The 27,254-nt window shown below is 36.7% G+C and overlaps 1 protein-coding gene across 2 annotated transcripts in view; it reads left to right on the forward strand.

The window, feature by feature from the left end:
* TASP1 (taspase 1) overlaps window positions 1-27,254 on the forward strand; it is a 79,023-nt gene that overhangs the window by 15,393 nt on the left and 36,376 nt on the right. Inside the window, exons 7-10 of one of the 2 annotated variants that reach the window (XM_030944630.1) lie at window positions 5,238-5,317; window positions 15,673-15,779; window positions 22,452-22,571; window positions 23,553-23,631. In XM_030944630.1, the coding sequence (XP_030800490.1) occupies window positions 5,238-5,317; window positions 15,673-15,779; window positions 22,452-22,571; window positions 23,553-23,631 (386 nt within the window). The remainder of the gene's footprint in view (window positions 1-5,237; window positions 5,318-15,672; window positions 15,780-22,451; window positions 22,572-23,552; window positions 23,632-27,254) is intronic. The other variant, XM_030944631.1, reaches the window with a different exon arrangement.

Genomic DNA, 27,254 nt, shown 5'->3' on the forward strand with positions numbered 1-27,254 from the left:
AAAAATACCCTATTTTACTGCCTTACTGGCTTTGTGGAAATGTGCAGCGTTTAGTAACTTCCTCTTATTTTAAAGATAAATTTAATAATATTTACAACAAAATGAAAACAAGCAGTCCCTAAAACTTAAATGGAAGAGGTAAGTATTAAACACAGAATAACTCCAAATATTATTGCCTCACTTTGGAAAGAATCCAAGAAATGTGTCAGAGTTTACTGCTCTTAAAACCACCTTATTTTCATTAGCAGTTTAAATTGACAGGTAGAGAACTTGAATAATTTATTCATATTTATTGACTGCTATCATCAGTTGTCATACCTGTGGCCGAATTTGCTGCCCTTTGCCAACTAGTGGTCAGTATTTGCAAAAGTATTAAACCAGCATTTATGTAGTTAAAAAAGATGAAAGTATTAGATTTACACATGTTACTTTCCTGACTGTAGTGTTCTGCAAACTTAGCCAAGTAGCCTGTAGCTGGGTGGTGCAGTATTCCAGTTTAAACAGAGGGGATTTCAGTGTTCTGTCATGTGCAAAAAAAGTTCATAGATCAAAAAAAGCCACCTTGAAATCAAACCATCAACAGGCAAATTTTGCATTTTAAATAGTTTTCTTTAATGGATAAAGAACAGAGTAATTGTGGAGAGGTTTACTAAAGAATAGGAACTTTATGTTCAATAGCTGTTAACTGCTCATTTCTTTAGCTGTCAGGAGAAAATGAGGTACATTAGGATGTGAAATGAGTGTGAAATGTGTTTTTTTGGTGTTCCAGAAGTATTATTGAAGTCAGCTACAGGAACAAGCACTTGGGATTGCTTTACTTGTATCATCACTGTTCTGTAGAATTATTGTAAGGAAGAGCACTTGGATATTATGCTGTGACTTTATGACCTAGTTTATGATGCTATTATTTTAAAAATACTGAGTGCAAAAGGAACTATATCCCCTTCCCCCCAAGGGCAAGACTAAATCTTTTGAGGACTGTGCAAGACTAGCAGATGCTTTTAAAGGCAGGGTAGCTCAGATCTCGAGGTGAGAGATGAGCTGTCTTTGGAACCAAGGCAGGCAGTTTATTGTGCAAATGTTGTGCGCTTGGGTTACCTGATAAATATTTTCATTTCCTCTTTTCCCCCTTCTGGATTTTGAATGCACATTTTATTATGGCAAATTTTTTTTACCCTGGAAACAGTCTATACTAGTGGGATATGATGGGTTGTGCTTTGGGCTTGCTGTGGTGGATGCTTCTATACACACAGGGTATGCCAAGGTCAGGATGATAAAGTTCATGTGCATTGAAGGTGATGGAATGGAGGATTTCATGTCTTGCCTTTCTGGCTGGGGTTGGCATGACACATTGTTTTGGGACTGAAATATATTCCTGCCAAAGCTGGGAATACTTAGAGTCAAATGAGAAGAGATTAGCCATATTTTGGCATTCCTAGGAAGTGTCAGGATTCCAGTAAGTGATTTTTAATTGTAAAGATCCATGATTTTCATCTTGGTTCTCATTGACATGTAGCGTATTGGGGAATCTTCCAGATACTGCTTAGCCTAAGAACCTGCTTAAAGAAACCTATGAAAGAGGCTGTTTCTATAGCATGATCTAAGCTAGCCTAATGTTTTCTGCCAAAAATGCTTGGCACATGACCAAACAGGAAAAATTCAGGAGCTGTGAGGTTAGTGAAAGTGGCATTAGGGAGTTCTTTCACTATGAAAGAAGAGTGGGGATAGTTTGCTTGTCCAGTTTACCCCTGTGCAGCATACATTTTCATAGTGGCAGTTCAGAACCAATTCAAAGTGGTATATTTCTGATTTTCTGTAGAAGAAATTCCAATGAGTGTGAATTAAGTTATTCAGAGATGGTAAGCTTTTTGGGATGGAGGGATCAAGTGCCTGAACTGATGTATCTAAAGTGCTGTAAATTGTTCTGTAGAGTGTGTCCTTCTGAATCAATCTCTTGTTGTGTTATTTAAAACACAGAATCCCACTATCCAAATATAATTTAAAAGGTTTAGAGAAAGACTGAGTGCATGGTGTGATTGTTGAAACCTCTGAGGTCCTGACATCTTTCTGTCATACTTTATTCAGCTTGGTGTTGTCAGGATTTTCTCTGATGAAGGGACAGAAAATATTTAACTTGTAAATATTGCATAATCTCCTGTAAGATATTCCTGTTCCTTGTATAACTTTTACAAAAGAAAGTACTTTTGTAATTGCATGGTTACAAACTGGATGAACCTTTGGAAGTGGTGTTAGAGCACAGAGTAATGGATTAGATGTTTTGTAGGAATAAGCTTGAAGATTTTCTGTTTCCTACTGTGAAACCTTGACCTAAGGAAAGAGGCTTCTTCACATCTGTCTGCTCTTAAATGTGAGATTTGGTAAGATTTGCAGTACAGCACACATGCACCTAAATGTCTCCTTTCTTAGAACTCATTAGTAGTGCTGCCATTAACTCCATGTCCATATCCCTTTCTCAATAATAACTACATGGGAAAGAATTCCTTCTTAGGTTCCCCCTTGGGATATACAGAGATTTGTAATTTCTGCACAGCTTTACACTGTTGTGTGCAGGATACAAACATTGTGTAACCAGTAGGGCAGTGCCTAGTCAGAGTTCCCAGAGGGAATGAAGACACACCACCTTTTATCCCTGCTCTGTATTTCTTCTGAACAATTTCTTCTTTGTAACACTCATTTTAGAGTGATTGCTACATTTTATAATAAAATGTTACAAGGTGTATTTATTACCATGCAGATCACCTTGACCAAACCTTCTGACATTTCTGTTTAGCTTGGAGCAGCCTGTTTCCCTACAGCCCATATTAAATGGCCCTGTTTGGAGTATTCAGCACCAGCATAATCATTTTTTTGGAGAAAATTGCCTAAAAAGACCATTTTAGAGGCCTTTACTTATATTTTCTATTAATATGGCCTAGTGTGCCTGGAACTGGAAAGCACATTGAGCAGCACCTCCTTGCTGGGAGGGTGTTTTCGTCTTCTGTGTTCTGAGCCTGTAAGAACTACACAGTACTCTGATATATTTGCAAGAAAGATCTTTATGTCCTGTTTGTGCAGACCCAGCTTTCAGAGTAGCTGAGAATAAACTCATTCATCCTTTGTTTATATATTTGTTTTTCCCCTCCCTTTGGAAGACTATTTTGAATTAGCCTGAAGGCTTTTGAAACTTGGGGTGGTTTTGACTGCTTTCTATAGTGCACTGGCTTTATTCCCTCTTCCCTCTCCCCCAATAAATCAAGCTTGGTGGTAGTTTTGTTTTTATGTGCAGACAGCAAAGCATTGAGATCCTGATGTTATTTGTCTTGTAAACAGTTTATTTTAACTTTTCTGTGGTTATGGTGTCCTTTAAAGATCCAAACTGAACAGTTTTAAAAAGGTGGTTGATCTCTGTGGTGATATGGAGCCTCTGATTTAAAGACTCTTTGGAACTAAAACTGTATGTGTTCTGGGAGGGAAAGGAGTCTAAGGATTAAGGACAGAAATGTGAACAAACTAAAAGTCACATCACATGAGTTAGGAGACACTCTTGGGTGCTTTTTTGCACTTTTCGTAAAATATTAGTGACGTTCTCTGGTTTTAGGTATTAATAAGGCAGCTGTGAAACAGCTTGTAAAACACAGAATTTCTGACTGACCTGTGCTTGAGTTACCATATATCAAACTCCCAATGTTGAGTTTGATGTTTTTCCCACCTAACCTTTCTCTCTGGGTAAATTATTTTATTGAAAAGCAAGTGCTTATTTACGTCCCAAAAATGTGTTGTTTGATAAACACCAAACCCACTTGCTTTTAGAAAATGAAGAATACTACTAAATTAGGTTTGACAACAGTTTGCATATCTTTTTAATGTTAATATTGAAAGTTTTTTTATGTTATGTGTCAGTGCCAGGTTGTTTCTTGAGCACTAACTTATCTAACAGTAGATGCTTGAGTTCTGCCAAAGTACCCAATAACTTATCCTGCAGTATCTTGCAACGTGAACAATTCTTACCTGAAGCTGCACTAACAATGGTAAGAAATATGCATTTAACAATTAAAATTCTCATTTAAATCAACCTCTTCTGAGACTTTGGTAAAGAAAGACTGGGCATACCTCTTGGATTGGTTAAATCATATAGAAGAGAGAAAATACCAGCACAAAATACTATATAGTGAAAGCTTGATGTTGGATATAGCACTGTCAAGAAAACTTTCAGCAGCAGTAATGCCAACAAATTTGCTATATCAATAGTGTTCTCAGAAAGTGGGAACTGCATAGCCCCAGGGACCACTTTGTAGCTGGAATAACTTCTTTAGACTCATCTTCTTAACACTGGCATTTCAGTGAAACTTTTTCCAATTTGCTGAAAATTCTTTGTCCTTGCTTCTGGTGTCCATTAGGCAGTTGTGTTATTCTTAACTTCATTGTCCATTTTTGAAATAAGATTGGAAGTAGTTGTCCTTTATTGTGTTGCACAGCAGCTTTATGGAAGTGTCTCATTTGCAGCTACTACATACTCTTTTTTTGGCTATAAGATTAATTTCTCTAAGGGGAAACAACTTGAGTGTTGCTTTTTCTTCTATCCCTAGAAGTTCCATGTGTGTGTACATTTTTGCTTGTTTGTTGTCACAGCAGTGTGTACTGTCTCACTATGGTAAAGTGTTCAGTACTGACTAGGAAACAGCTTCTCAGATGGCTGGAGTTTTTTTACAAGTATGTTTAAAATTTAATGGGCTAGTCTCATTTGCAAATGATTGATAAAACTCCATGAAATAGACTTTAATCCTTCCAAATAAAGTTAGTTTTTAGCTTGTGTTGTGCTTCTCAAAATACTGCTTGGCATTCCTTTGACACTGACTGGCTTTACTGGAAATACCATTTTCACCTTTCTCATCCCATGTTTTTGGTCTTCAGGATCTTGCTAAGTTGTTATAGAGAGCAAGATTTGAGACAGCTCTGTCCTGTTTTAGCTGCAGTTGAAAGCTTATGCTGATTTTGTATTGAATTTTAAATTTAACAGCACTTGGTTTTTTTGTCCAGTAATAAATTTAATGCCAGACCTGCATAATCTTTTAATGAAACTACATAAGCTTACCAAATGTAATTAATAGCAGACAGTCCTGTGAAATATAGACAGCTTATGATTTAAAATTGACCAAACCAAATAGAAAAAAATAATTGCAAGCAAAGGGGGATTTGTTATATGGTTTTGTTTAAACTCCCTCTTCTGTGTCTCCTAGCTTTTTAGTTGGTGAAGGAGCTTACAGATGGGCAGTTGATCACGGGATACCAGCATGTCCTCCAGGTATCATGGCTACAAGTGAGTAAACTGGTGGTGTCAGTAGGAAGAACAGGACAGAGTAACTTTAAATGGTGCCTCATCTTTTGAGGTGTGCATCAATTCATTGTTCTTAACATTCAGCTAGCTTATGGTGTTATGGTCTATAAGGGTTGTTTAAGTTTACTAATTTTCTGATAAGTATCTAAATAAAAAAATTGTAAACTATTACTTTAGCTGCATTTTAGCAACATCTAATTTAAGTGATTCTGTGATTCTAGGACTAAATCCAATGATGGACTTATTTTTAACTGAAATGTAGGCTCTTTAAAAGCTCAGTCCTACAAGTCTCCAGTTGTGATCCATCTTGGATCCTAACAGCACCAACTAGCTGTGTATCAAAATTCAGCAGGTGCCAGTTTCTCTCTGACTTTGTGCAGTTACACTCGTCTCTGGGTCTTTGTTCAGAACTGCTCTTGTCTAAACAAAGTCATTTGCCTTTTTTTTTAACCTAAGGCTTCACTTCACCTAATCTGATAGAATAACCCAATCTGGAAAACAGACTTGGATTATACTGTATATTAACCCTAGTTTCTTAGAAAGGCTTCTTGTCTTAAAAAAAAAGTGATTATGTTATATTGATACATCATCTATGAACTAGGCTAAAAATGAATGCACTTACCCATGGAAAGGAGGATATGGTTCTCTTCCTTCTCCAGCCCTCTTCCCTTTTGGAAAGTGCCATAACTACCAGTCTGTAGTTTCTTTTAGGTGAGAACATGCCCTGTGCTGCCTGTTGAGGTTATGCAGGAAAAAATCAGAAGTTATTACCCAAAGAAGGAGAACACAGAAGATTAGGAATGTTTATTTTATAGTAAACAGTACTACTACTTCAAATACCTGACTCATCCCTAGATCAGAGGTTGAAACCTAGGGCTCCCATTAAGCCTTTTATTGGGTCTAATTTTAAATGTAGATAAATATCTGGAAACTGCAGCTCAGATTTGTTGATGCTCAGTGCTGAAGTGTAACCCCAGAAACAGTGGCAGTGTTTTATTTGATTGCACTGATTTTCACATGTATTCATGACACATTTAATTTTGAACAGAAAGTTCTTGCTCCACATAACTGAAACTTTTGCTCTAGCTGCTTTCCAAAACAGTGTTTGCAGAACTGCTATAGTGCTGAGTTGAGCAGAACATCTTTATTTCTGTGGCTCTAGAAAGAGTAAAACCACTAAATGCTTTGAAATTTTTTTGGGGAGGAGGAAGGTTGCCTTTTTTTTTTTTTTTTCCCTCTTTTTAGGAAAGCAGTTGCTACTTACATGCAGGAGATACTTCACAAAGAAGGTGCCTTGACTAATTCTGTTTGCATGCACAGATTTCAAGTGTTTCTAGTACCAGTGTGTTTTGATTGTGACATTAATTGCCAGATGATACATTTGCTAGCTACAATGTACCCAAGTCAGAACAAATATGCACATTACAGTTTAAAAATAAGGATGGCCACTGCTAATTTGGTTGGCCTAATCCATACTATGAATTTACATTGGAGAAACATCAGAAGAATAATCCCAGGCAATGTATTTTCACAATCCTGCTCTAATAGACCACCACTTGCATTTTGTGTCTGCATTATATTCAGCATACTTCTATTTAGTAAAATAATTTGCAGTAAAACAGTTGAAACAACCAGGACTGACAAGTGAATTTTGCAGTAGAGTTATTAATGGTGGTACATCTGAGGTTTTTTTTTTCCTTGTAAAAAACAATGGAAGAGTAAACAAGAACCTGAAGAATCAGCTCCAAAAAATGTTACACTGATTCCTGTCCCAGTCCTTAGCTAAGTAAATCTTGTACTTCATTGACCTCTGGTCAGTGGGATTGGAAAATGGGATTGTTACAAGTGAAAAGAAATTGGAAACTCACAGGTAACATTTAAGAAGCCAAAATAAATTTATCCAATGTTACCATGGAAAGGAAAGTTAGATATGCTTAAGAAACAAATAGAATGTTGTTTCCAAGCAACCACAAAGAGATCTCATCTGAAGTCAGCTGTTTTGTTAAATAATGTGCCAATCTTCAAAAAAGGGAGACTTTTTTGATGTGCTTGCTACCATTGCTTTGCTGAAGTTTGCATGGAGACCTGGGGGTAAATTAAGTAAACATCACATATCTTCTGAATAGCTCTGTAAAAGAAATAACTGAACTAATTGCCAAACATCAGGAAAATATCTTTAGTAACTTATTTACAAAAAACCAAACTGAAATCTCCTCCAAAAGCCTCTAATCCAAATTTAGATGTGTACTTGCAGTAAATAATGGCAGGGAGAACTGTGTGCATGTTTTGGCTTCTCTGTGCTGCACATGGAAAACATATTTTTGAAGTTGTCTTACTCTGTCTCCTTTTACTTGGACCTGAGATGAGAATGTTCTAGCTGCTGTCAGTGAGGCTGGGGGATTGGTTTGCAGGGATGGAGCTTCCCTGTCATCAGTATCAAAGAAAGGGTCACAATCTGCTTTGTGGTCATGCTCCATAGTTCTCTCAGAACTATCAAAGTATCCAAGCACCACACTGGAAGCATGTTCTAAACCATGTTACTTGTTGCATTACATCAAGGTTTTGTCAAGGCTCATGTGTTTCGTCTTTTTTGGTTTGTCAAGTGTGTGAGGAAATGGGATTTCTACCATTTGTAGGAACCTGATGACTTTCCAAAGTGGGTGGTTTTAAAAAAAAACAAACCCAAACAGCTGAAATGTGATCTGTCTGTATTGCCCACAGTCTGCAAGGAAGCTGAATTTATTAATCCTTGCCCAAACTAGACACTGCCAGTACAGAGCCCATACTGGCTTATCCCAGTGCTTTGTTGCCCTGTGCTAGAGAGCCTGCTTTGACAGTGTAATCCAAGTGTTAAGGTGTAAATACAATTTAGAAGTGCTGAATTACTGTACATTGGAGTCTCTTAAAAATATTCAAAGTTCACTTTAAATATGCAATGTAAATTTGAGGTCCATCCTTAGCTGCTGATATCTGTGCCTGCACTAGTAATAACCAAACACTTCTATCTGAAATTATCAACTCAGCCTATAATAGATGTAAATTATCTTTGACAAAGATAACATGGTGTAAGACAGCATCTTGCATTTGCTTGCAATATTAAGTCTTCAAAGGGAAAGAGAAGGAAGGCGCCTCCTCATGCAGCAAACTTGTAACTCTCACAATGTGGAAATGCTGTAAGCACCTCAGTGAATAATGTTATATAAGAACAAAAATAGCAGCAGTGGATCTACATAACTTGTGAACTGCAGTTCAAGAGTAGCCATAAATAAGATACTTAAGAAAGCATGTAAGAACAGAACAAGTATTTGCTTTCCTTCCCCTATCCCTTATATTATCCCAGACTCTAAATTCTGTACTTGTTAGTGACTCCTGCATACATGGAAAGTAAACAGTGGCATTTTCTGACATGAAATTTTTGTTTCCTTTTGAATCCATATTAGTTTCCAGCACCTGCAAAAACCTTTACAACTATGAGTTACCTCATTGTCATTATTTTGAGACTTGCTGAATAAAAGCTGCACTTCAGTGTCAGAATCCTACTCAGAATTCTTCTTCAGTCAAAATCTCAAATTACCTTGAATAACTTCGTGTTATCAGTAAAATCACATCTTGTTCATCAGACTCAGGGCTGCTGTGGGTTGGTTTGAAATTCTGCTTGTAACAGACCATTTCTTTACTTGTACTTTGTTATTTTTTTAACTGTGTGCATGCAGAGAAATTTCTGTTTATCTTATGGCTGCTTGGATTCTTTAATGAAGGGAGAGTATTTTTTTCTGGATGAGTGTAGTGCAAACTGTGCTATTTCTAGTGACACTGTGTGTCTCCCTGACCACCAGTATTGCCTGCCTCTCCTCCAAAACCCCAAATCTCACCTCACTCACAGTTCTCTCATTATTTCATTATTATTGTATTAAGAAAAACACTTGCTGTATTGCTGGAACTGTGCTATGAATTTCAGGCAGTGGCTCAGACCATGTTTCCTTTGTTTTTAAGGGGAGGATAAAAGATTTGGAGATAAACTCAAGGGTTCTGGGGATTTGGTTAGGAAGCTTGGTTAATCTGAATACATGGTGTAAATCTTCCCTGGATTTGGTGACAGTAGGGTCACTTCTTGTTCTGAAATCTGAGCAGCTGATTGCAGCCAGGGGAATGGCTGTAAGTTACCCAGGAAAAAGGTTGGGCCAAAGTGCCCAGAAGATTCTTTGAATGAAAATCTTCCAGGCTCAGGAAAGGCTGCTTGATGACAAACAAGATTTCTTGGAGGAGGCAGTAAGAAATGCTGTGTCCAGCAGCAGTTTACCCTGAGTTTGTGTTGTAAAGAACAGATCTATAGAGTAGTGCTCTGAGATATAGGTTATTTTTTTAATATGCTTGTAAGTGCCTTTTCTCCCCCATTCATTTTGCTGTTTCTGTCAGAGTATGGCAACATGGAAGCCATCTCTAGTAGTCTTTTAGTCCCAGCACAAGTCTAAGTGGTGTTAATCTGTCATTTAAAATAGCTTTGTTAAAAAGAAATTTATTTTCATCTTCCTGTTTTAATTTGTGTCATTTATTTTAGCAACTGCTCAACAGAATTCTTCACAAGATCATTTGAATTCCTGTGGGTTAACTAATTTGTTAATATATTCCTTTTTAATTCTCTTCTCCAACAGTTGCATTCTCTTTTAATATGGAATAGAAAGATAAATTGCAGAAAGCTTCTGCCAGCTGACTCTAAGCGCTGTCTGCCAGGGGGTGCTATATGATTGGTCAGAACTCTATCTCTACTTCAAAGATTTTAAAATATTCTTGGGGTTTTTGTAGTATTTCCAATTTATAGTTTGATTTTAAACAAGGATTGCTGGACACTTACAAGTTGCATAATATTTAGTTGCATAATAATTTGTAATGTGTGTGATTGAAAGTTGATATTTGGGGTTTGTGTTCCCAGCTTGCTGTTCCACCACTGTAACCAGGAAGGTTTGAATATTTTCCTGGACTTGATTTGTAATTTAGTGGTGCTAACAATTTGTATTTCCTTCCTCTGTTTGAAAATATAGTTATTCACATAGCCATTTTCCAAATTTTCAGCCTTGCTGAAAATAAGGGAATACATGTGGCTTGTAAAAGCATGGGGATTTTATGGAAACATGGACTTCGTAGTAAAAATGTTTTGCATGAACTTTGGGCAAGAAATTAAGTGTATTCTGATAAACAGCCTGTCATCTGAGGGCCCTTTTAAGGTACACAGGGCTAGAATTAACAAGCAGATAGATATGTATCAATTGTACCATTATTTAACAAAAGAAAAGGTGCCTTAGTGTTATATTTAAGTCTGTATGTACAATTCAGTAGTTTCAGGGACTTCATGTATAGGACAATTTCATTCTGCTTTTCATATGCCTGTGCTCTCTGAATCATTTCTAATGGGCTGTGAAAGGTGACTGAGAAAAACTTCTGAAGAGCTGTGTAAAATGGGGAATACAATTGTGTTTCATTTACTTAGTCATTGTATCATTGCTGTCAAGGTTTTTGATTAAATTTTTACCTTGTACATAGTATAATGGTTAAAGGGATTAAGGGAATGATCAGAATAAAGGATGTGGAAGTTTTATGGCAAACAAGTGGCACAGATGAATCTCTTCATCATTAGTCAGAGACTAATAATCTCTTCCACTGACCTGCTTGCTGAAAATTACTTTCTCATCTCCTTGTTAGGTGGTGATAATGATGAAAAAAGCCTGTAAAAAAGGTGTATTTATTGTCTAGCAGTGATAGTTTAGGAGTTGAATCTTGGGCTAATTAATTATGTAATTTGTGAGATCCTGTGGCCTTTTCTCAGCAGGGTATCCAGGAACATCAGAACCTTTTGAACATCCACAGCAGACTTAGCTTTGAACAAATGAGCCTGTCAGACTTTTCTGCATTTACAGATAAATATTATCAAGTGCATGTTCTGATACCACACCCACTAATGCCAACCTCTCCTGCAGGCAAGTGGTGTTGAGCAGGAGCTTCTTCTGCTGTTCTGTGCTCAGCCACTGAGCCTTGTCCCAGGCAAACCCCCCCTGAACCTTGTCCCAGGCAAACCCCCACACTTGTCTCAGCTCTGCTATGACCAAATATTCCACCAGAGCTTCCCCTGTCTGGCACAGTTGCACCAAACTGCAGAGTCCATGTGGGCTGCTCATGTTGGTACCTTGGGGGCTGAAGGGAGAATGTGGATGATTAGGAAGGTGTCTCCAGGTCCTTGAAGATTATTTGTTCCAGAAGAGGCAGGGATGTGTGGTAAATACTGTAAATGAGGTTGGATTTATTTATTATGCTTTGGTTCTGATGTGCTACAGTTGTCACTCATTGAGTCTTTAGTCTGGATGAGGCCTGAGAAAATGACTTTTAAACAAGAACAGTAATTTTTTAAAGCTGTGGAGCTTTTTTTCTTTTTTTTTTCCTTCCTCTCCCAGCAGCTCAGAGGCAGTTTTATTTATGTCAGTAGGTGCATAAATGAGGGAGCAGAAGAGATGGGCTGGTTGTACTCACAAGACTCAATTCTCAGTTCTTCTAAGCATGATGTGGAGTGCACATGCTGTTACTGGGTAGGGTAGTAATTGCCAGAGATTTTATCTGAAAGTACTTTTTTGAATTACATCTAAACTTTTAAGTTCTTGAGCAAAATCAAGGGACATTTTACTAAACACCTTTCCATAGATTTCAACAACAGTACCACTGGGTTGTGATCCAAAACTTTTTCAAGCTAAGATTCCATCAGCTCCCTTACCCCTCTTCCTAGCTTTCTCCCAGTCAGTAAGTTTTGCTTCTCTTGCTCTTCTCTTCCTCCTTGACCCAGGCAACATCAGGCTGATGTAGCTATATTGCATTTGTTTTAGGAAAACATGCCTGTCTTCATCACTGTGTTGTGACCCTTTCCTTTTCTCAAGCTTGGAATGCACTGTCTGGTTGGAGAAGGTGAGAGTGGTTTTTATACTGTCATTAAGGACAAATGAAATTTTGTAGTGTCCTTGCACCACAAAGTTGAGGTTTTGTTTTAGATTTAATGTGAATTATGAACTCAGATTGTGTGTAGGTGTTTTCTTTCTGTCTGTAGCACTTATTTGCAAAATAACTTTTCTGTGGGTTGTTTTTCCATGTTGTGTGTGTGTTGTTAACCAAGCATGTTTGAATCCTGGATTATATGTTAGTTCATGGAATGTTTTAATTTGATGTTTTAGTGTGTTCTTTGTCAAGGACCAAACTTAGAGGGTGTTTTCAGGAAGCTTTGGTTTCATCTTTCATGTGTGTAGTTTGGAGCTCACTTGTGTTCCTCAGTTTCTTTTGTCACTAGTAGACCAAGATGAAGCAATGAAAGTACTGTTCATTTTATGGCATTTATAGTGGTTTTACATAGATAGAACATCACAAAGGCAGGAATAAACTGAGGGCAGGCAGCTTGTCACTTGATTTAGTTTTTATTCACTTATTCTGGAGAGAAAAAAAACCCCAAATTTAAGATTCAAGTTAGAGTCAAGACCTTTTTTTTTTTTTTAACTGAAGTTGGACATAAAACTATGAGAGGAAAAATTTGCCAGGTTTTGAGTTGTAACCTGGTCCTTTATTTCATGGTTATTGGGTCACTTTGGAGGTATTAGCTGGCTTATCCTGCTAAGAGGAATTGATAATTACTGCTAGTAATTATTTTCCTTAAATAATGAAATACTGTTATTCATAAATCCTTGCTAAAACAAAACCTTCACCTTTCATGTAAAAATTAATCCTAATAACTATTCTGAAGTTCAGTGTAGCCCTGAGCACAAGCATTTCCCTTCTAGGGGATGTCTGACTAGACTGATTTTCCCTCACAGGTATAAAAGGTATGATGTTTCATGGTCAACTGAACAAAACTGAAAAGTATGAATTAATACCTTCTTTATTTAAACCCAGGGTTGATCAAATACTGATGCAGAGGCCCAGAGGAGTTGTGAAATCTTCATTGTTGAAAATCCTCAGAATCTGATAAATCCTTTTAAATTGGATTTGGGTTTTTTTGGAGGTTGGACTTCACAACCTCCTAATATCTCTTCCAAGCTACGCCATTAAATGTTGCTAGAAAGGTGCCTTCATCTGTCTGTCTCACATGGCCCATGAGATGTGTACCTCTTTGCTCATAATAATGTTTTTTTCTACCCCATATTTCTCAACTTACTGATACCACTGTGAATTAACAATGCAGATAAGAAGTTACTGTTAGCAGATCGTTCAGAATAAGTATTCAGGTTTTTTCCTGTTTTGAAAAGACAAACTATCTTAAGGCACAGAGTAACCTCTGAAAATTAGTTGCTTAGCTGGGGATTGCAGTCTTAAGTGAATGAAACATCTCTAAAGCTTGGAGAATTTTGTGTGTTGTGGAAAAATGGCAGGATAAATATGCTGCCAAGGTATAGGTGGAGATGCTGAGAGGCCATATAGCAGCACTCTGTGCAGCTGGCAGGGCAGCTTGGAGCTAGTCCATGTGTTGTGTGCATTTGATGTGATCTTGAGCATGTGTTTGAGCTGGTGAACATGCAAATACTGCAGAAGGTTTCAGGACACAGCTGGCATTGGGCTCTGAACTACAAGGAACTGTTCAGGTTTGCATGTGTGGGCTTCTGCACCCTTTTGCTTCTCTAGGTCCATGTTTTTCCAGCTTGCCAGGAGGCAGTGGCAGCAGCAGGTAACAGGTTTAGGCATATTTATCCTGCTTTTGAGGAATACCAAGGCCAACACCATTCTTGCTCACCCCAAATGGCTCTGCCCATAGGTATTTGCTGTGCTTGGTGAACTTGTGTCAACTTAAAAGTTCTCCTGTTTAAAAATTCTCTTAAAAACAGTGTGCTGGCTTAGTTTATTTTGGGGCATCTCTGTTTACAAAGTTCATTATCTGTGAGAGATTTGTAGTTTATTTCTCCCCACTCCCCATTGATACTTGACTAAAATGATTCTTTGTCTGCTCCCTCTTATCAAGTATTCAGGTTTTACCTCTTCATCCTCATTTCAAACATAAAAATGTGTTGTCCTAAGTAGCTGCATTAATCAGCCCTATATAGTAGAATGAATTCCTTTCTTGGTGATGGCTGATTAATATGGGTTTCCATTTTTAAAGAATTGCTATTCATTAGGTTTTTGGGGAGAAATGCCAACTTTGTCACTACTTTTTTGAGTTATATCCTTGAACTAACTGTAACTAACTGTGTGTATATTAAGGTCCAGTTTTATATACTTAAAAACATGATTAAAAGAGAGTTCACTAGGTGAATTAGACACCTGTGTGGAGAAGTTTCAAAGTAAAATGCTCACTGTCTGTGTACTTTGTGAGAATTGTAAATGAAAACTCTGGGTTCCATTGGCTCTGTAATATTGAGTTTATTACTACACTTCATGTAAGTGTTCCAGTCTTCTGAATAATAGTGATGTAACTAGGTTCAGAATTTAATTTAAAATGAAGTTTATAGAAAAACCTGTGCTTTTAAGTTTCCATTGAATTTGTGACTTACTTGTATAAGTAAAAGATTCAAATTGCTCTGTTCTCCCAATAGCTTGATTTGGTGTGGTTAAACAAGTGACAAAAGACATTTTCTCCACACTTCTTTACATTTTACAGAGGATGTTAAAACAGCCTGGGGATGATATTGAGTCAAAACTAATTTAAACTAAATATGTCAATATCTGCTGTTTGTTCATGAAATGAAACTTCCAAAATGGGAACCTGTAATTTTGGTCTCTTAAGTATAACAATTTTATTTTTTAGTCCACTTTAGAGAGCATTTCCTTTCTGAATGTAGGGCTTAGATGTGGAAAGTAGATGTTTGTCGTCTTGAGACCTAGGTGGTCTTTAGACTGTGTTGGATTATGGAGCATAAACTACTGCTAGACTTATGTGTGGCTTTAAATATATGGGTAAACATACAGATATGTGATTAAGGTAATAAAATAGTAACCTAATTTCATGGCTATCAGAATGAGCTCACATGGCATCTATTTACTTGTCAGCAGTCAAAAACAATTTTAACACAAGTCACTCTGTTCTCTTCTGTGCAGTGCTGCTTCATTGCCAAAGATATTTTGACCAGCTTCCATGTGTTCATGCTGTGTTTCTACCAGATATTTTACTCATCAGTGTTGCTGAACAATGGTAGAACTTTTAAACTTAGGGAAAGATGTGAACAACTTGTACTGAAACTTGCATACTTAGTTTTTGGCTTTTTATTGATGCTTTTTGCATCAGTAAAGAAGCGGGGGATGTGTCCTTCAAAATGTCAACTTATCAATATTTGCTTCAAATAAGTAAATTTTACTTAGTTACATGCTTTTGAACTATTTTATAGGGTTTAGTTTAGCAGCTTTTAAGAGGAACAAGAGGAAGCTGGAGTTGGCCGAAAAGGTGGAAACAGATCTCATTCAACTAAAGAAAAGAAGACAATCAAATGAAAAGGTTAGCTCTTGTTTCAAATTCTTGTGTCGTCCTAAACTTACAGCTGACTGCTAATAAACTTCTTGTCTTATAAGACTGATGTAGTCTCAGAAGCTTGTTCTCCTTGTCCATCTTAATGTTTAGATGATATAATGAAAACTTAGTGCAGTTAAAACTTTCTGCCTTGCTATTTGAAAACCAAACCATCACTTTAAATCTTGTTTGTGCTAAGAAAAATATTTTGCTCATTTTGAACTGGAAATATGACAAATGTAAATACAAGCAGATAATTATTTACCAAAACATTTTCTTTAGCTTGGGATCTCTGTCACTGTTTCCCACTTTTTAATGTCTCCTGAGCACACTGCGTTATGGAACTGGAATTGGTGAAATTTGAAATATCAGGTAGGTAAACATATGCATCTGTGCATGCATCTTGCATTGACCTGTCCCATATTACCTGTGCTACAAAACTACCAGGGATTCCCTGTTCCCCTCATTCTTAGTTTAAATGAAAAACAGCTTTGGTAACCTGTGAGAATGTCATTCACAGTATTTGTGTTTGATGTTGAGTATCAAAGTATGGCTCATTAAATTAAATGCCTGTGCTTTATTTGGGGCCTTTAGGCCTTTGGATTGGACATTGCTGTCTGACTCCTGCATAGTTACATATATTGATCTAAATAAGGTATAAATCCCAGAGAATTGTTAGCAAAAGTGTATTCTCTGTGGTCTGCAAAGGCAAACAGTGATAAATTAGGCAATTTGCATCTGTGTTCTTAGATAAGATATTTTCTCTAGCAGGATGCTAATTTTAATTTTTTCGAGGATTTAAGATTTGTGAAGAAGTTAAGGATGGGGGAGCCATGGAAGTTAGTTGTTCATTTTGGAACTTTTCCTGTTCACAGGATTTCAGTTCCCTCCTTGTGAACCTGGGAGTGTGAAAGTGTACCTGGGGAGAGGAGGGGTCCCTGTGCAGTTTTGCTGTTCATGTAATAAGGGGCAGGTCAATGCTTGAAACATATGCCAATGCATGAGCTTACCAACCTGCAATTTGAAATTTCAAGGGCTCCAGAGTCCTCTGCAGAGCTTGTGGGAGATTACCAGTGGTGGTAGGTAAAGGAGGTGATCACATAGAGCTCTTCTCCCTGGTGAGTAATCCAGTAACAACTGGTTTTGTCAGCTGTCTGGGCACATCCTGTCCATGGAGCAGGGATGAAAACCAACCCATGCTCTCAATATGGGATTCTCCTGCTATCCACAGAGTGTAGGATAATTGCAGCCTTACAGGAGGTAAGGTTTTCTAAGTAGTTTTTCCAAATGAAATAGAAATGAAAAATCAAATTCAAAAAAAAAAAAAAAAAAAAAAAAAAGTAGAGTATATCTCACCAAACTAGTAGAAAAAGGTCATTTAGCTAGGATGAGGCATGTGATTTGTTGCCCCAAAACTCACACTGTCAAAGCTGTGCTCTCGTAAAAGGTTTTAAAATAACTGATTTAAAACCATTGAAATACTCGAGTAATTAGAAGTTAATCTTCTTGTCAAAGTTATTTTAATTGATATATACTCCTGTAACTTCTTTATCAGCTGTGCTTCTCTGGAGCTGCAGACCATTCCTGTCAGGAAGGTTTTTTCCCCTGAAGGACTTCAGAGCTGGTTCATTATCTGCTTTGACTCAACCACTTCAACTCTGTGCTGCAGCTGAGCCTGTGTGCCTCTGTCAGTGCTGCAGGCTGTGGGGAGAGCAAGGTAGAAAGGGTGTTTTAACTAAGGTGGAGTTGAATGGGATCAGACCTAATAGGCCAATGTGAAGAGACAGTATTGTGACCAAAACAGACTGAAATTACTTGGAAGTTTGAGCTACTGATAAATATCATTAGCTAAAAAGAAAAATACAGGTTTAAAAATTAGTTTTCAATAAAAATGCCATGATACCAACCTTAAAAAGAATGAGGCTGTTTAAATTTGTCAGAGTTTGTATGGAAACATTTGGCAGTGTAACTTACTAAAGGAGTTTTATTTCCTGCTAAATGGAGTTTTTTCTGTGTTTTTCTTTGTTCACCCAGTGTAGCATTTGCAGCAGGTTATGCATTTGCATACAGGAAGATCCATTTATAATTTCACCAAATTTTGAAGGTGTAAAACTTTTGTCTCTTTCAAGTTGCAGAGTCTTACTGATTTACATAGCTAAGAAATAATTTACACACAAACAAAAATTAACTAAGCATTCTCATGGGGGGTGTCTATCATGTGTTCATTCAGCCAGATGCCATTCTCAAATTCTCCCCTCAAGCACCAGTAAATATCAGAAGTAAATATTTGTCTGCTTACTGTTAGTCTGTCTTTTACCAGAGGAAATTGTTGTTGAAAATAGCTTAGCAGAGTTTGGCTAGAAGCCCTAATTTTACTTTGTCTTTTGCTATTGAAAAGAAAAATACAGGTTTAAAAGTAAAAATACAGGTTTAAAAATTAGATCACTTTTACAAGTGATCTCAGCTTATCTGTAAAAAGTTGTCCCCTTCTTGGTTTGAATAAGTGACACTAAGAATCACTAGTACACATGATTTTTTTGGAACAAATTGGTATTTGTAAGTTAGTATTTTATAGCCTAATTATTTAACTCTATAAATGACATTATTTAGGTTGAGTTTTCTTAAAACTGGCTTGGTTTTTATCTACATCAACATAGGTACTGACATATGTATACACCAGTTGGAATTATGCAATATGCATGGAATCAACAGTTCCATGTGCTTCTGTTAGTGTATTAAGACTGAACAGATTTAGAAAATGTTTTTGTCTATGTGCAGATAATTGGAAGTGTAGCAGTCAACTATGGCAATCCTAATGTCTGTCTTTAGTCTTGCAGTTTGGAAATTTCCTTAAAAAAGAAATAAATGTTCCATCTGACATTTGTGTGCAAATAGTCTTTGATGGTAAAACCTTACCGTTTTCAAAAGTATGCTTCAAAATCCATTTAATATGGGAAAAGAAACCTAAATAATTTTCACCCATTCTAGTTAAGTTTTGTTGTTTTGTTTTGGCTTTATCTGTGGAAATACAGTATAGAATCATTTCCTCATCTTGCACATGAGGATCAAACAAAATGTTCTTTTTTACACACCAAACAATTGTTAAACTGGGAAAGCTGGGATTGTTCATCAGGCTTTGTATAATTACATAGTTGGGTAATAGCATATAAATGTTAGTTGCTTCAATCTGATAATTTTGTATTTTGTCAGTTATACTCAGAGATAAGATTTAGTGGTAATTACTTTCTATGGCATTTCAACACTATCTCAAGTGGAGAGGGAAAAGTCCCTGTGTGCAGAATCTTTCAGTGGGCACTGCGTAGAGCTCTCCTAATCTGCTAATTGCTTCCTTAGGGGTTTGTAGTGACGAATATTTACAATTTTTTATGTGCAGGAGGGAAGGAGGGTTTTTTAAAAAGGTTTGCTAGAACTCTGCATTTGTGCAGATGAGCATCTTTCAGTTTTTGTGTGCATATTCTTAGCAAAATCTGAGTATTTAGACCATGGTTTAATAAATTAATTTCCTTTCCTGTTGCAAGGTGCAAATTAAGTAATGTGAGGTCTGACTTATAACACTGACTTTCAGTTTTTTCCATGCAAGATATTAACTACATAAGAGATTATATTTAGCTTGCAATACTGCATTGTTAAAACCCCAAACTGCTTTTGCAGTGGACAAGTATAATTTAGTAACTGAACTCAGATACAGAATTTGGTAACAGATATCACCAAGTTTCCTTTAGAACCTGCAAAATTTTAAAATGTAAGTAGCTAAGTAAATCAATCAGTAGAAAGGTAAGGACAAGCAAGCTGGATCTTGTTTAGTCCCTATCGGACCTGTATAGAGTTTGGTCTTATTTTAGACTTTGTGAATTGTAATATTTATCATACTTTCTAAATAATTTCTAATATTTTCTAAATATATTTTTATTGTCCTGACACTAGCTTGACAGGATCCTCTGCTTCTCAACATTGATGTGATTTGAAGAGATGAAATGTATGACACTGAAAGGCTTCTCAGCTGGTGCAGCCTTGCAGTGACTCCTCAGGCACACGATGCTTTTCCCCAGGGAGATGTACAGAAAGTTCCTTTGTTAAATTGTGATGAGCTCTTTATTGACTTGTCCACAAATCAGGGTTGCCAGTACAGTTCATGTATGTAGAAGATGCTGGCAATGTTTTTTTTCCCATTGGATGGGGAATAGAACATTGCTGCTTTTCAGTTTGCTGAATAAGGATAAATACAGCATCACCTATATATCAATGACTTTTTTTTAAATCACAAACCAGTCCTGTTTCCCCCCACCCCAAACCTGTATTACTGAGAAGAAAAATACAGAATTCCTTTCCTTCAGAAATACAGGTTTCCTTCAGAAGGTTGTGTGGGCCAAGTCAACCTTCCCTTAGCAATGCTTCCCTTAGAAAAGATGTCCAGCCTTGAGGTTGCCTCATTGAAACTAACTTTGAGAAGCTAGATTTTTATATCTGTGGCTATTGATTAAGTTTTTTTGTTGTGGGTATAATTTCCTTTGATAAAAGAGGAAATTATATCTATATATATAAAATTATCAAATATATATTTGATCTATATTATAATTTATATATTATATATTTTTATACATTTTATATATATATATATATATATATAAAATCAATTATATGTATATTATTATCAAATTCTTTGATAAAAGAGGGCAGGGGGATAGATAGCACCTGTATCATAGTAGTTCTCCTGTACAGAGAAATCATGAGAGAATTCATGTTGGGAAGAGCTTTATTTGGGCTGGTCTTGGAAACCTCCAAAGATGGGAATCTGCACATCCCATGAGCAGCCTGCTCTGCTGCTTAAGGTCTTTTCAATCCCCTCAGTGGTGTTGTTTGAACTGGGTTTGTTTTAGCTCAGGCTGTGTCTGGAAGTCCTGGGAGTTGGAAAATACATTTGCACATGAGATGTTAAAAAAGGGTTCCTTAATTTTCCTTCATCTTTAGAAATTGGAAGGGCACTGGCTCTTTTCTTATCCCCTTTGCTCCCATCATCAAAACTCCTTTTATTTCTACTTTTCCTACCCTCCCTGATCCTTCCTTCCTCTGGTTTTCAACTTACCCTTCTTCCCAGTACCAGCTGAAACTCTGGATCTCTAACTTCTCACCCCTGTCTGTCTTTAAGCAGTTACTCTGCTTTATTGTTGGGACATTAATTTGTTTTAATATTGAGTGTGGTCAGTGCCAGCATCTGAGTGCAGAACTTGCCAGGGAAGATCCAGGTGTAGGAGCAGAGAAGAAACTTCCTTTTTCTCTGGATGAAATCCAAGGATGAAACTCCTGCCTAGGAATTCCAGTTGCTTGAGAAGTACTGTAGAACATGGTAGCATATTTTTCCTTTTGAGACTGACTGTACTGCATATTTTTCTTTTTCAGAATGACACAGAATTAACCCAAGTGTTTTCTCTTAAATTAAGTGTGGCCAGAGTATCATCAGCATTGCAGTACTAGAAACCATGCTTGAGAACTGACACAGTATGCCCAAGGGAATTTTAATTGATGATGGGAACTTGATAATTTGAAGTTGAATAGTTAGGTGGTTTGTTTTTTTCTTTTTCTGAATTCTAGTCCAGAAAATTCATATTTATATGAAAAACTTAATAACCTTTGGTATTATTTCACTGGGTAAGTCTATGTAAGAGGCTTGAGGCTTGTGCAGCACCAGTGTGCATCTCTGGAGTACTAGATGGATGATGGATCAATTCTGTTTATTTGGTTTATTTTCTGTACACTGCATGCTGTGTGTGTGATGGAGCATGAGGTGTGAGTGCCTTGCCCTGGGTTCTGCAGAGAGGGGAATCTGGGCCAAGCCTGGGCAGGGAGGGGAAAACTGTTCCTTTTTAAGAGGCACTTAGTGTGGTGCATTAAGGGATGGGGGAAGGATGTAAAGGAAAACCCCTGCTCCTGGGGGGAGTAAATCTACCTCAGAAGTCATGGAAGTAACTTTTCTAGTTACAGGAAAAAAGGGTAAAATTGCTTTACTCACCAAAGGTTCCTGAGCTGAGAACAAGTCTGGCAGAAAGAATCTGTCCTAGGGGAGATTTTTTTGCTTGAGGCTTCTTCTATTTATTGTCTTGCTCAGAATATCAATATTTTCTCTTTACATGGTAAAGAGCTGCTTGGGTGTTTCTTTTTTGATGGTGCTTTGTTGGTTATGGTTTTTTTTTGGGGGGGGGGGGGTTGGTTGATGTTGTTTTGATTTTTTTTTTAATTTCATTTTTTTAAAATCACACATCTTCAAAGATCAGAGCCTCTGAAAATGCTTTTTCAGGCCTTTTAGGAAAGGCCTTTTGATGTGGCATCCGTTGTTGAATCATTTCTTAGTGGACAAGTGGCAACCACTAAGAAAAAATGACTTCTGGCACTCCTGTGAGTAAAAGCAGGTGATCTAAGCACTGGATTAGTTCTGAGATGTTTATTACCTTCTTGCTACTGGAGTTTTATTAAGGTCCTGTCTGAGGCAGAGCAGCATTTTTGGAAGATTTATGGCAGTGGGTACAAGTGCATGATAACAAATCCATTTGGTTGCCAGGCTCTCTCTTGCACTCCTGAGGAGTATGATCTGACTTTAATATACTATTTTTGCTAGGATTTTTTTTCTGGTTTTGTGTCCTGCAGGAGAATGACTCAGGAACCTTGGATACAGTTGGTGCAGTTGTTGTTGACCAAGAAGGAAATGTGGCTGCTGCTGTCTCCAGTGGAGGTTTAGCACTGAAGCACCCTGGAAGAGTTGGTCAGGTGATCATTGTACATTGTTTATTTATTTTTTTTTGGTTGGGAATGATTGTTCAGTGTCACAAGCAGATGTGGTGTAAAGCAAGAGCTGTGACAGCAAATTTCTGTTCTCCCTTCCTTCCTGTTAAATGCTGAAGGCATTTTCACTGCATTGATGTGCAAGTGTTTTTAGTGTCCTCCATGAGTGTAATAGAGCAGTGATAGGGAAGATGTTCTGTAGTTAGTTACCTTTTGACAGAGATATCACTAAGTTAATTTCTTGGGCTTAAATGGTCTCTTAAATGCTTAGAGTCTTGAAATAAGATTTCTCTCAATATTTAGGGAAGCTGTCCTAATTAACTTTTAAATGATCTTGTGAATTGGAGAAAGTGACAAAAGTAGTAAAAGAACATATCAGGTATTTATGATGTGTTTTATATAATTATGATTATAAATTATGTATAGTTCTAGTTATTATTAATGATATAATAATAATAATAATGTTATAATAATAATAAATTTATGATGTATCACCTTATTGTTGTTAGGGGATTTTGAGGTGCAGCAGAAATTTTGTACTCCATTGCTGTACAGCTGTATTTTTGGTTGACATTTTCCACTGTCCAAAAAGCAGTTCTCTTTTGAAATGTAGTTAAGATTTTTTGTTTGTTTGTTTTTTGAATGGCAGAGTGAAAGAGACTTTATATGAGCAGCGTTATATCTTTACCCTCATTTTCTGTTAAGCTAGGCTAGAATTCTATGTCTATGACACTCAGATCTCAAGAATAGTAAAAGGATGTAGCAGAATGGAGTGGATTTACAATATGGTTATGATATTCTTGTTCATCTTTGGTACTAATACTTGGATTTTTCTTGGGTTTCTTTTTTTTTTGTTATTATTGTTGGTTTGAGGTTGTTTTTGTATTTACATTTTTTTTAAGGAAAGGGAGTAAAGCAAAAATCTCACACACTTCAAATTTATGAACAATGTGCTTCTTTCCTTAGGCAGCTCTTTATGGTTGTGGCTGCTGGGCTGAAAATACAGGAGCTCATAATCCTTATTCCACTGCTGTGAGTACTTCAGGTATTTACTACTTTTATAAATATTTAATGAAGTTGCTATCTTCCTCTGTAATTAGTTTGTAAATTTAAAATGCCAAATAATTTCCAGACTATATTCTAAATTTGTATCATTTATTTATTTGTTTCATTTAATTTGAATCATTTATTACTGTCAGTATTGTATTTAAATCCATTATTTGATATCTTCTTGGTTGCTTATATTGCTCTTTTTAGTTAATTAGCAACCATGGGAATTTTTATCCTGTTTTGTATTGCACTGAAAGGATGTGTTGTATTTGTTAAGTATTAGGGAACCTGTCCTCCTGTGAAGAAGTGCTTATTAGCCCAGTATTGTATTAAATGCAGAATACCTCTGGGAATGGAAGCCTTGTGTAAAGGACTGAGAAATTCAGAGGGTCCTTTGATACAGAAATGCTACATGCAGCATTTTTTCCTCAAAAATATTTAATTACTATTTCAGATGAGTATTTAAGTGAATTTTTTCTTGATCTCTCTTTTCCTTCTGAAAGGAAAGGGAAAAGGCAAAACCAAAATACTGGAATAAATGTATCAGGAAATATTTATTCAGCAATTGTGAAAGTGATGTAAGAATTGGGAGAGCTTCTGTTCTCTTTGGAAGGCTCAGGGTCCTTGATACACAAAAATACTGTGTTTATTTGATGCCTTGCAGAACACTAAAGTCTTAAGGTGAAGTTATGTAGGAGTTGCCTTTACTTTTTTGTTCCTCCCACTTGTTTTATGAACAGCCTCAATCAGAAAAACTACTTGTAACTCTTTTTCATAAGTGCTTCTGTCAGGTTGCAAAATTTATGGTATTGCTCACTGCTCAGGGGTCAGAGTTATCAGCATCCAGTGTAGGGAGAGGTGAAGAAAACCTGCAGAATTCAGATTTAGGTGATGCCAGCTGTATCCCACGGGCAGTGCAGAGCTGGAGTTCTGCTGCAGAAATAGTGGGGAGAGCAAGGTGACAGATTGCAGAGTTAAAATTTGATAGAGGCTGAAGAGCATCAGGAATATCCTGTATTGCTTTTATTTCCTCTGTATTCACGTCTGCCTTGCACTGTTGAAAATTGGTGTAAATGGTCACCCTTAAGTTTGATGTCAGTGAAAGCAGATGTCTTTTTTGATTCTTATTCAGGGGATGGTTTTACTGAACCCAGGAGTGTCAGAAGACATTTTTACTCAAGGGACACCATATTGATTTTAGTTTAATAAATGCTTAGTGACGTAACCAAATCTGTTCAAGTGTTTGGGACCATGTTTTAATTAATTAGTGAGCACAAGTCCAATATTAGAGATTGTTTGTGGAAGAGCTGAAGTGGACAACTTTATTTACTTCTTTAAAGCTGTTCTTTGCAAAGTCAGCTGGATTTGAAGTCCATGTGAGCACTGGCAATCATCCTGGTGCCTTCACAGGAGATTATTAGATTTAGTGATGGCCTGAAATATTAGCCTCCTCTCTTTTTGCTGGTACCACTTTTGTATAATCCTAAATACTTCAGTGTTATACTATTTATAACTGTCACAAATACACATATATGGATTTTTTTTGGTTCAAAACTTCTGGCTTCCATGACATTACCCTGATCCCAGCCCCAGTTAATTGGAGTGGCCTGCTGCTGGATTGTGAAGTGTGGCCATCTGTTCATTCATGGATTTGAAATTCAGACTAGTGGTGTTTAATTAAACTCTTGTTTCTGGTTTTCCTTTAAAGTATGTGTATGTCTGTGAGAGAGAGTGAGATAGAAATGTTTACAGGAAGTGAGAACTCCTCTGTAATCAATACCATTCTTTTTTCCATTTCAGAAGCTCATAATGTTTTATTTTATAATGTACTTTATGTTTAGTGCAGTTCTAAAATGTATTGATGCCTGACTCTTGTTTAAAATATGAACATCCAACGATGTGAACCGTGAATTTAATTAAGGAGTAAAGGGATGGAAAATTAAGTTGTAGGAAAAGTTGAAAGAATGAAACTTGCAGCTTGGCTGGATCTCAACAAGACGTGGGAACGGGGGCATGAACATCTGCAAATATTCAGGTGAAACTGCCATGGCCAAGGAAGAAAATAATGCATTTATATCATTGTTAAATATTTAGAAAATAAATGTACTGTCTGAATTCTAGAAGATACCTTGGTTTAGAAAGCTCCAAGATGAACAGTGCTTCTTAACAGAATATCACCACTGTCCCTTTAAGTAATTAAACCCAGACTATTTTTTGTATTTGTAATAGTGATTTTACCCCCCTCTTGGAGGTTTCCAAACAGGTTTTGTCTTAACATTTTTTTTTAAATCAGCAACAAATGCAATTTGCATGTTATGTGTAAATAAAAACTGTGTACATGCACCTTCGTTTTATGTTTCATTTTACATTCAGACATTTACACCTGTACGTAAATGTATTTAAAAGATGTACATAAGAGAAACCTACAATCAGTTTAAATTTCTGTGGTTTTCACAATATAGCATTTTGTTGTTTTAATTTCACGTGTCTATTTATTTTAATTTTTCTTTGAGTCATGGATTTGGCACAAATCTAATAGTTTCTACAGGGAATTTTTTCCGTTTTGTGGGGAGAAGAAAAAAAAGAATAAAATTAGATAGTGGTTTCTGTGGGCATTGAGTAATGTTTAATGTTTATTGTTACATGACTTCAGAGAATAGCTGACTCATCAAATCATATTTGGAATGAAAATAAAATCTTGAATAAAAAGTTAAGCTCTAATTCCCCACAAGCTTAATCAAAAGTATCCTCAAAATTATTTGGTATTAGTGTGTGTTAAACCAAATAATTTTAGCTGAATAATTCTTTGGGAAATAAAAGGTTTCTCTTTTGTGCTGGTTTACACTTTTAAACTTCTTTTTAGTGATCACTGAGAATAGAAATATAAGCCTTGAGAGTTTGTTATATCAGGCTCTATATTCAGTCACGAGAAGGGATATTCATTGGCATCAAGCAATTCGGAAGGTCAGGTTTTGTAAACTCCTTGCACTCCATACTTAAGAAATTGTTCATGCCTTTGGGTCTTGGAAGTGATGATCAACTAGAGATTGAACAGGTTAGGGAAAACCTGGGGTGGGGGGAAAGTAGAGTTTGGGATAGTAATTCAGAGCAGGCAGAGTACAAACTCCTGCGCACTGAAATCCACATGGAATGGACGCATTGGGTTGAACCTGAGCTCCAGACAGTTTGGTGGCCTGTCTCAGGTAGAGGCTGTTTGCAGTTGTCCAGGGCAAAGTACAGGACTGGGAAAAGCACCTCCACTGCATTATCCAGGCTTCTGGAAATTTGTGGTATTGGGACTTTATAAACTGGAGATATATTTGTTCTAATAGGTCAGGATGACTTCTCAAGATTTCTCATTTCTTTTTGTTCTTAGGAGACCAGATATTTTAGTTTTGCTGGGAATAGTTTTATTCTGTGATTACCTTTGTAGAAACTTCCTTGGAAAAGGAAGTTTTAGTTTAAATGCCACAGTTAATAATACAGCAGGCTTTATTCTTCAATTTTTATTAATTTTGTTCTAAAATCTTCCAAGTGAAACTTCAGTGTCTTTAAGTACCTGCCTCATTAAAAAAAAAGCAGGCTGGGGGAAGATGTCACCACACAAGTACTTAAAAG

The sequence above is a fragment of the Camarhynchus parvulus genome, chromosome 3, assembly GCF_901933205.1.
Source record: "Camarhynchus parvulus chromosome 3, STF_HiC, whole genome shotgun sequence".
Lineage (NCBI taxonomy): Eukaryota > Metazoa > Chordata > Aves > Passeriformes > Thraupidae > Camarhynchus > Camarhynchus parvulus.